The 10,920-nt window shown below is 38.8% G+C and overlaps 1 protein-coding gene across 1 annotated transcript; it reads left to right on the top strand.

The window, feature by feature from the left end:
• Positions 1-791: 791 nt before the first annotated feature.
• On the top strand, positions 792-10,531 carry UFM1 (ubiquitin fold modifier 1). The gene is made up of 4 exons (XM_023742226.1): positions 792-906; positions 984-1,040; positions 6,080-6,137; positions 9,904-10,531. Coding segments are annotated over exons 1-4 (183 nt in total). The 5' UTR covers positions 792-904; the 3' UTR covers positions 9,970-10,531.
• Positions 10,532-10,920: the final 389 nt, after the last annotated feature.

Raw genomic sequence — 10,920 nt, 5'->3', positions numbered from 1 at the left:
CTGTTTTTCTCATCTTGGGATCCCCAGCGTTTTGCTTACAGCCTAGCACAGAGAAAGGGTTCAGAATTTGTTGTTAAACTGAATAAATGTGGTTGATGATCGGCAACCTGGCGCCCTGTGCTTAATCCTATTAAATCACTTCACAAACTATTGAAATCTCCTGTTTATGGGTCGGTCTGCCCAACTAGATGCCAAGTTCCTCAAGGTACAGGGAACTTGTGTTTCTCACCAACCCCAGCATGCGTCTAAAAGATGCAGTGTTCTCTCCGTTCTATGTTACTGTGCTAACTCTGTTGTCTGTTACAAATTAGAAGTCAGTAATGGAGAGTAAAGTGTGAAGGAAAAAATATGAGAATAACAGGGTTGGTTTGCTGGAAAGGCAGAATACGAACACTAAAGCAGATTAAGATTCTAGTTTCTACAGAATCTATGGGCTGCACTTAGGGTGCGTTGCCTTAGCAACTTGGGGGCGCCTCAGGCCATGACCCCGCCCCCGTCCCCTCCCCCGCCCCGCCCTCCGCGCCGCCTTCCTCCCAACTCGCTCTTCCGCCAGTTTCTCAGTTCGCTTACTTCCGCCCTAACCTGCCCGCTGGGGCCTAGAGGCCGCCTGTCTATACCACGTTTGCACTGCCTGACTAAAAATACTGCAGCAAATAACGACACTTGGGGAAGTATTCTCTTCACACAGTCCATACTTTAGTATCTAAATGCAAAAATATTAGCTGTCTGTAAGTTGAAGGCTCCACCTAACGTGACCATCTGGAGGCAACTTTCAGGCACCATCTTGAACAGCAGCAAGGTTGGAGGTCCCCAGTCCATGAAGGAGACGTGGCCCGGGTGCGGGGCGGCCCCGGGGGCGGCGCTCGGCGTAGTCGGCGCGAGGGAGCCGGCCTGACCGCTCACCATGTACGTATTTGCTCCCCAGCTGCCCCGCTCCGCGGCCCTGCTGCCTGACCCTAACTCTCTCCCGCCGTCCTCCTCAGGTCGAAGGTTTCCTTTAAGATCACGCTGACGTCGGACCCGCGGCTGCCGTACAAAGTGTGAGTGGCCGCGCCGCGGTGGGCCCCTGGGGGCTGGACGGGCCGGACCGGCGGGGTGGCCGAGCCGCGGAACTGCTCCACCCGTGGCGCCCTGAGGCTCGCCGAGCCGCTCCCGCGGGAGGCTGGGAGGAGGGTGTCGGCTGGCTCGTGCACGAGGGCGCGGTGTGGGCACGGGAACGGCTCTGCTGGTGGCCGTCTCCCCTCGAGTTCCTTCTGGGCGGAGGGGAGTGGGGGGACTTGGGGACAGGGCTCTGGCGGGCTGGTGGGGTTCTGGAACTCCTCCTCTGCCAGGGTTAGAACGGCCTTTCCCTACTGTGAGCGGCTGTTAGGGGAAGGTAGGGAGACCTCCCGGTCCAGGCTCTGAAATCTGGGATGGCTGTTACTGCCAGACTCCTGATTCTTGATGTGTGCGTGCATTCAGCATTCGGGGATCACAAGGCAGTGTGCTTCAAATCACGAGTTTCTGTGTTGGGATTTAAAGAGTTTTTAGTAGGAACGGAAAATACGGAAACATGACACCTTTACCGTGCGAGGCCTTTCCTTATCCTTGGCAGTTGAGATGATGGATTTGCAGTAGTCCAACCACATACTCATTTGGACCTTTCTGTGACTTTAAGTCAATACTCCTGAGGTTATTGCAGCTGGAAGGCGAATGAAATACAGTGAAGAATCGGAATACAACAGGATTTTAGGCATACTGAACTGATAACAGCTGTTACTAATGTCAGTGAGTTCAGTAGCCCATCCATGGCCCATGCTCCCTCCCAACCTTCCTTTCCTCTTGATGTTTCCATCTCCAAATGATCCTTTTTCCACCTTATCTCAGGTGTGCATGGTCACCGACCAGAACCTTTCATCTGCAGTAATTGTGTCATCTCCAAAGAGTCGTTTTCAGGAACTCTTATTATAGGTAATCCTATTCTCTCCTCCCAGCTGACTTTAATATCTCCTCTGCAGCATTTTACTGCTGATAAGCCATTGATCTCACCGAGTTTTCAATTTATAACTACCACTCCCTCCACCCCACACACACACCTTACCCCACATCTCTACTCCTTAGCTTAGAGTTCGGGGTCCATCTTTAAATCACTCTCCTGCAAACACCCTCAACTCTGGCACCCCCAGCTTCTCTCTCCTCCCTCTTTCTTCTAGAGTATGTTTACACACTGATGGGAATAATCCAGTACAGAGGGAGAAAGCAATGATGGTGAGAGAGGAGTTTTGGACTCCATCTACTTGAATCTTGAGACTAAAATGGATGGGTTCCAGAGCCCAAGTGGGGCAGTTGGCTTTTTACAGGAGTAAAGTCGTGCTTCCCATTCTTCCAGGATGGGAGAAGAAATACAGGTTTATAGGTGTCGTAGTAAATTTATAAATGTGGTGATGGAAAGATCAGAGAATTTCTCTCTGATGGCTTGGGAATAGGGGGAAACGGGTCTTAGGGAAAGAGGTTTTAGGAAGTGCTTGGTGAAACACCAACTCTGAACCCAGCCACGTGTTTTCTGTACATAACTGGACGTTGCCAGAGCAAAGTACATCATCAGTCCGATGGGTTATGTGTAAGAATCATGATTGTACTCAGCAGCATCCAGCAACCTACTATATTTCTGGAGTTTGTTCACTTTCCTCCTTTTCTCTAAAAGGATTTTTTTTTTTTTTTTTAATATTTGTTCAGACTTCCTAAGACTCGTTTTCCCGTTCCCAAGCTATCAGGGAGAAATTCTCTGCTCTTTCCATCACCACATTTATAAATTTACTACTACATATGTTGTCGTTAGGTGGCATCTAGTTCGTTCTGACGCACAGTGACCCTGTGTACAACAGAACAAAACACTGCCCGGTCCCGCGCCATCTTCATAATCGTTGTTAGGCTTGAGCCCGTTGTTGCAGCCACTGTATCAGTCCATGTCATTGAGGGTCTCCTCTTTTTCGCTGACCCTCTACTTTACCAGGCATGATGTCCTTCTCCAGGGACTGATCCCTCCTGATAACATGTCCAAAGTATGTGAGACGTACTTTTTTTTTTTTTTTTTTAATCTACGTCTATAAACCTGTATTTCTTCTCCCATCCTGGTAGAATGGGAAGCATGACTTTACTCCTGTAAAAAGCCAACTGTCCCACTTGGGCTCTGGAACCCATCCATTTTAGTCTCAAGATTCAAGTAGATAGAGTCCAAAACTCTTCTCTCACCATCATTGCTTTCTCCCTCTGTACTGGATTATTCTCCACAATGTGTAAACATATTCTAGAAGGAAAGGGAGGGGGGAGAATGGAGTAGGACAGTATCAGTGTAAGAGTGCCTGAACGTTGTACCAGCTCATTTAATATGTGGTGACTGAATGAATTTAGTAAGCATACATATTGTTTAGTATGTGTGTGGCTGTGTGTCTGTATATACATAACGTGCATGTGTATAGTTATGCTATATCTCCTATTCAAAGTAAATGGTAACTTGGGTATTAGAACAGCTAGATTTGCAAAACATCATGCTTTAATTCTTTGAAGTCACTTTTTACTTGCCAAGCAGGCAGACATATGCTTTGATAGAGAAACTTCCTTGAGTTAAGCATTACTGATAGTTGAGTTCTAGAAAGTAGGTTGTTTCAGGTAGTTCTAGATTTATTTTTGGGAGTGTCATAATTTTTATTATTTGTTTTGTTTAGTTGTTGCTTATGACGCTTACTGTTTGTATTGCAACTAAGTTACAGAAATGCTGAAATTAAACATTTTTTGTATACAGGGTGAATTAAAACACCTTTGACTCTCTCTCCGTCTAAGTCTTGCACTCTAGTTTTATTTTCCACCACCTCTTCTTCATTCTCCGCCACCACCATCACTTAGCTGAAGCTTCAGCCACACTGTTCCCAAGCTGACCAGCCCTTTGGGTGCGCCCTGCCTTCATACATGGTCTTTTCTGTGCGTGGAATGCAACATCACGACCACATCTTAAGAGACAAAATCCTTTAATAATCCACGTTTCACCTCTGTGAAGATGTTTGTAATTGTCTAGAATTTGATTTCTCCCTTCTCTAGTTTTCTAGAGTACTTTTTTCTGATTCTTTATAGTAACACTTTTCAAGTTTCGTTGCAGTTCTGTTTATATGGAATAGTTATTAAAAGAAAGAACAAATGATGCCAGCAGTTTAAATATTCACTTTAATGTACGGAGAGTTCTGTTTTCTTTTCAAAATATCAGTATAACACCAGTGCCAGTTTACAAAGTGATACTGACTGGCAAACACACAGCTTCGAGTAGAGAGAAGGGCTACAGAATTGCAGTCACTCGCAGTCACTCTCGTTTTCTGCCGGTTAGAACACATATAAAATACAAGTTTTCATATGTGTTTTACTGTCTTTTCTGTGAACAGTCTTACCAACTTAATATAGATAGAAATTTATTTTAACAGATATCAATATGACATTGAGTTATATATTGCAAGGATAGTTCCAATTCTCCAAATGTAAAGTAAATTGAAACCCTGAGGTTTTCGAAGTACTCTTTTTGGAAGCAGAATTTCAGGAAAAAGAATCTCAGATTTTAAACTAGATATATTCTGGAAATACTTGCAAGGTACTATTTATTCCTTGTTTTATAAATTCTCACATTATTAGATAATTTTTAAAGAAACGACTATACATTAGGAATGTGTTTTTATTCTCTCTTGACCTTTCCAAAAAAAAGAGACAGAAAAGAAAAAAAATGATACGCTTTTTCACCCTTTTTTTTCTATGTTTGGAATGGGGGCAGACAAGAAATCTTTTCACACTTCTCTTATATTGGAAGTAGAGATGTGCTGTAGCGGATATAATCATTCTTATATTTAGAGATCTGCAGACTAACTGAAAAAACGGTCATGTACGTGAGAATGTTACATTATGGTAGTTGGTATTAAGACCTTAAAGAATAAGATGAATGGTAATAAACAGAGAAGTTTTGAAGAGAGATGTTAATCTTCCAGTCACTCTTTCCTGTTTTGAAAGAGAACCTGGTTTTCTTTCTTTTAATCACTGGAATTTATTTTACATTAGAAACCTTATTTTTTTATTTTACTTTGGTATTAAGACCTTAAAGAATAAGATGAATGGTAATAAACAGAGAAGTTTTGAAGAGAGATGTTAATCTTCCAGTCACTCTTTCCTGTTTTGAAAGAGAACCTGGTTTTCTTTCTTTTAATCATTGTAATTTATTTTACATTAGAAACCTTATTTTTTATTTTACTTTTTCTTTAACCTCTTACTGTGTCCTGTGTCTTTAGTGTTTTCCTAGTGTATAATACCAATTTTTTTCTTTTTTTAGTTTTTTAAATTGGAAAAATCATACAGATTGACCCTGGGGCTAAATCATTAATAAAGAAAAACATCTAAGTTTATCAACTGTCCTTAATGTACTTATTTGTCAATTAGCAAAATCATGCATCCTCATCCAAAACAGTATTTCTGATCATCCTAAGCCGTTTTTCAAATGATAAAATAAAAGGTAGAACAGTCGCCACATTTTTAGCATTTTGCCATAGTGAACTTTGTCATTTTTTGTTGACTTGCTTTCCTGTTTTAGACATGATCAGATGAGATCACAGGTGAGTTTGTGAAAAGCTTTTGGATGCTATGATGCTCCCCAGGTAGCCTCTACTTACCATGAAAATGGAAGCATTACTTCATCTGGTGGAAAGCTTAGACTGAACCTGGAGGACGCAAAGTGTACTGACTAAGGGGAGACGTGTTTTTTCAAATCCATCCTGCAAACAACATCCCGTATGGAAGACCTATTTGTTCCAAAGCTTTAAAAGTGTATAAATCTACAACTGTATGGGTTGTTATTTTCAAGTGGGGGGCACCATCTCAGCTATAAGGCTAATAGGTTTTTTTCTCTTTAGAGTGAATAAGTGTGAATGAGTGTAATGTTAAATAAAAAATCCAACCTTCAAACTCAAGACAGCTTTGCCCAGGTCTGCTACATTAGTTGAGCTAAGGAACAAAGGGTTTAAAAAAGAACAAAAAAAACTTTGGTTTTTGGGATTCTTTTTAATTCTTCTTGCAGACTCAGTGTTCCTGAAAATACACCTTTCACAGCAGTCTTAAAGTTTGCAGCAGAAGAAGTAAGTATGGAAATTGGAACAACCTTTATGGAATGTAGTTTGGTAACACGTATCAGAAATCTTTGTATTGTAATGCACTTTGACTCCCAATTCGATGTGGATTAATCAGTCACTGGATTTATACTGTTAAAGGCCCCTGGGTGAAGCAAACAGTTCGCTCTCTGCTACTAACCTGAAGGTTGGCTGTTCGAACCTACCCAGTGGTGCCACGAACGACCTGGCAGTCTGCTTACGGCCAGGAAAATCCTATGAGAAGTCCTGTTCTGTAACATGTGGGGTCACCATGAATTGGAATCAGCTTGACTGCAACGGTGGTTTTTATTTTGGTTTAGGCTGTCAGAAAGTTAAGGCTTATTTACACATAGAAGAAGAATGAAAGTTAAGAGAAGAATTTATATTGAAATTGAAAAGACACTGTTGATATGCTAATTTTTTGGAAAAGAACATTATATCACTCTGTGCTCTGAATCTTGTATTTTTACTAGCTTTGTTTCTAGAATTACAAGGTTTTTTAGGATTTTTTTAGTTTATTATATTTTCCAATTTTTTTATAATGAGCACATGGTAAAATGCTCAGTAAAACCTGATGTTTTTAAGTGTCTAGTTTCTGAAAATGTGTTTGGGTTTTCTGTTTTTAAGAAATAAAAGTTTTTGCATCTAAAATTATCATCAGAAACATTCATAAAGCAACTATTTTGACATGACACTTGGAAAAGTAGCTTGATATGGTGGAAAAGGCACCAGAATGTTTCCTGGGAGCCTGAGGTTCTGATTTAATTGTATCCTTAATTAGCTGTGTGACTTAGGGCAGGTCCCTCAGCTTCTCTCTTCCTTGATTTTTTTAAGTCTGTAAAATGGGAGTAGTTAATGCCTGGACTTCCTGTCTGATTAAAGTGAATGCATTTATAAAAAAAACTTTCAAAATTAAAAGCGCTATACAAATACAGAGTACCCCAATCCAAATTTTTGGTTCTAAAACTTCAGAAAAGTTTATGGTTAGAAAAATAATTTTGATAACTGAATAAAAAAACAGCTCAACCCATAATCCCACCCTTTACTGAGGCGATTAATGGGAAGTCAGCCAACCCGTCAGTACTTAACAGCTCCTCGTAAGCTGTTGTCAGGTACCACAGACAACGTTCATCACTCATTTAGAGTTTCACTGAAAAGTGATAGTTCGTGTTTTGTAGTCACTTTGATCTGTTCTTCGTTCAAAAAAGTAAAAAGAGATGAGCAACAAATTTGAATACAGCGTTGTCTTTTTGCTGCTAGATCACTTGCAAGAAATAGTCTTGATCTGGGACATAAATCCCAGGATTTCCAGATTTAAGAAATAGATCTGATAAGCTATGATATATATTTTATAGTTACTTTATTGTCTGTCCTTTATAAGGCAAAGGCACTGTTGCGATCTTAGGCTTCTAGTTAAAGTATAAGAAAATAGTAATAAATATGCTATAGAAAAGAAACTAAAAAACTTCACGCAAAGACTTATCAATTAAAGCATTCATGTAGCTTGTGATTAATTTGACTCATGAGTGTCACAGTTAGAAAGGATGTGACATCCAAGCAACTGCTGAGAGGGCTTTTCACAAGATGACATTGTAGAATCTTTCAACAAGAACAAAAGTAGACTAGAATCACCAAGAGTTTGTGGATTTAAAGTCCTAGTAAAATTCTCTTAATAAAAAAATAAACTCCCAAACAGACAACTGGGGATTTATTTAACTAAGTAATCAATTGTCAAAGCCCTGAGAAGAGCCTCTTAACATCACAAACTACAGATTTTTGGGATCTGCTAAAAAAAAAAAAAAAAAACTGCACTTTGCACCCAGGAGAAAATCTGTTATTTACGTAAGAAATTTGTATATAGTGTAAAACAAATGTAGTTACTGTATTTTACATTACTACTGATTCTTCCCCAAATTTCCGTTTAACCATTGCTTCCACATACTGAAAAAGGGGAAAAATGTGTTAGCAGTTGCTTTTGTTTTTTAACGTTCATAAAATGTGTTGCCATTACATGGGTATGCTTTAGAAAATGCACAGTTCATCTTAGAATGGGCATGATTTAAGAGTAGTAATCAGAAGGATAGCTGCAAACTGTAGGATTCACGTTTTAAAAATCTAAGGTGTCTTATAATTAATTTGGGTATTTGATCAAAGTTTTATTGAGCATTATAACATCTACAAACAAAATTTTTTAAAATTTACTTATTAAAGTACATTTTGAGGTTATCTTAAAGTAGGTTTAATATTTACACATTTTAAATCTTTGAAAGGACATTTACAGTTAAGATTGTACTATATTGAAAGTAAAATTCTTTTTTAATTGGGTAAAGAATCCTGTAGCAAGAAATAGTTCTTATGCATAGTAAGTTCTTATTGTAAAACTTGATTCTTCAATTAGTAATGTAAAGTAAGCTCTCAGTTGTTTGTTTTTTTCCCACAACTATGTACGTGTCACTATTAGAGAGCATTTATAACACTTCAAAGTGTTTTCACCAGACTACTAGAACTATAAAATTGGGGCGGGGTGGGTGTGGGAGTCTGAAAAATGGCATCAGTGGCCAGAAAATGTGGGAAACACCTTATATACTATATCCTTCTTGGAATTAAATATACTACAGAACCAAAAACCAGACCTGTTGCTGTCAAGTTGCTTCTGACTCATGGCAGCCACACGTGTTACAGTAGAACCAAGCTCCCTAGGGTTTTCGTGGCTGTCGTCTTCACAGAAGCAGATTATTAGGTGTTTCTGTCGCAGTGCCACTGGGTGGGTTTGAACCACCGAACTTGAGGTTAGGAATCGAATGCAGGGACCTATTAGCAGCATATTAAAGGCTTTTGAGAAGACTACTAATTTAACCTCGTACTTCATAAACATATTTGACCACAGAACTCAACTGTAGTATCTGTAAAACTAATCCAAAGAACAGAGGTACTTGATAAATATTTGTTGGATAAATGAATGAACTGTGTATGAACACACTTTGGCAGTTGCTGGCTTCTAGAACATTAAGAGAAGAATTCGGTCTTCTGGCTACCAGTAAGTTTAATACTATATTTCATTGATTCAAAAGCCCATCTTTTTACGACATTTTTGAAATAAGGACGTGTCACCTATCAGTGGAATCTTACTGTTGGCCATGTGACAGTCACAGTTATCTAATGGTTGTTGCCTTCACCTAAATGAACTTAGTTGTTACGTCCTGGTGGTATAGCCGGACTACAGCATTTCTTCTAGATTTAAGTCAGCAATCATTTAAGGAGCATCAGAGGAAGGAATGTGAGCCTTGGTTATTTTCTGAAAATCTTATGTTGCCCCCTCCTGTTAAACACAAGAGAGCTCCTGTTTGGAACTTGCCATTTCTGTGAGGAGATTGTAGGAATATTCTAATCAGTGTATTCTGCTTATATTGTTGCTATGCTTATGCAGGAAGACAATATGATGGTATTGACATGTCTCATTCTGAAAAAGTAAATACTGATTGGGTCATAGGTTAATTGGCAGTGTTGTTTTCATTTGGTATTGTGGAACAAAAGATCTATCTTACTATCAGTGGTGTCATAGATATGATGAAAATCAGTATTTGGAGGACAGTATTCTTTAAAAATAAGGCAAATTACATTATCCTAGGAGATATATCACATTTTAGAACTGTAGAATTGATTATATGCATCTCATCCTTACTAACTGTATTTTATAGTTATAATTAATATATATATACACTTTTTTTTCCCTTTTACTTTTTCTCCTTTTTAGTTTAAAGTTCCTGCAGCTACAAGTGCAATTATTACAAATGGTAAGAATTCACTTAAAATTTTTTGATTACCTCAGAGCTATAGAAATTGCTGAGAAGGAACCAAATTAATTAAAGTTGGCTTAAATACAAAAAGCCCCAAATTTATACCAGCAGTAATGATATATAAAGTTATAAAAATTAAGTCAGTGCTGTTACCCATAATTAGCTCTTCTCAGTTTGAGCTTTTGCTATAGTGTAGCACTTTATAATGCCTGTGTCCTTATCACTTCATAACAGATTATTACTGTGCTGAAAATAGCTTTATCTTTTTTATTTTTAACAAGTTTTTGGGGTTTTTTGTAAATAAAGTTGTATCGCTAAATGCTTTAGATTATAGAAAATTAATAGTATGCCTTTGCTGTACCTTGCTGTTTCTTTCCTGATAGAAAACTGGTTCTCATGGGGTTGTAATAATGAGGATTTTAGTCAGTTACATTTATAACTTAAAATCTAGATGTCGTAGAATACTGATGATAATTAAGTACAGTGAACTAACCCTGTGAGAAATATTGAAATAACATGATTAGAAGTAAAGATTGCAAAGAGTACTTGATTATTTTTCAAGAATACACAGTAATGCTCCTGGGGCTGGCGAGTGGTACATGCACAGTTCAGACAGACCAAGAGGTGATGGGTTTACTGTGCAGTGGCATGATTTAGTTTAGCTATGACAGAATGCCTCACTCTAAAACACTGTTCATGCTGTCACACTGAAGTGTTTCTCTGTGTAGAATAAACCTGGCCTACTTTCTGGAAAGTTTTGGTTCATAAATGAATAATGCTTAAGAAAATGTAAACTTTCAGGTGTCAGTGGAACAGAAATAAATGACTTTGTAGGCTCCCCTAGCCTTAAAATTTTATGCCTCAGCTCCATATGGGAGTGATTAATGACATCCCTAATGTGCTTTTAGCTTTTTAGGAGAAATGACAAACATTTTCTACTGTACGTGGCATAGTAGCATTGATAACTGCCTTCT

Source organism: Trichechus manatus, unplaced genomic scaffold, assembly GCF_000243295.1.
Source record: "Trichechus manatus latirostris isolate Lorelei unplaced genomic scaffold, TriManLat1.0 scaffold00205, whole genome shotgun sequence".
Classification (NCBI taxonomy): domain Eukaryota; kingdom Metazoa; phylum Chordata; class Mammalia; order Sirenia; family Trichechidae; genus Trichechus; species Trichechus manatus.
The sequence above is the reverse complement of the archived record's forward strand: the minus strand, read 5'-3'. Positions and strand labels throughout refer to the sequence as shown.

Coding starts and splice junctions, on each gene's coding strand:
- UFM1 (XM_023742226.1), top strand. Junction 1,041..6,079: donor CCGCGGCTGCCGTACAAAGT/GTGAGTGGCCGC, acceptor TTCTTCTTGCAG/ACTCAGTGTTCCTGAAAATA. Junction 6,138..9,903: donor TAAAGTTTGCAGCAGAAGAA/GTAAGTATGGAA, acceptor TCTCCTTTTTAG/TTTAAAGTTCCTGCAGCTAC.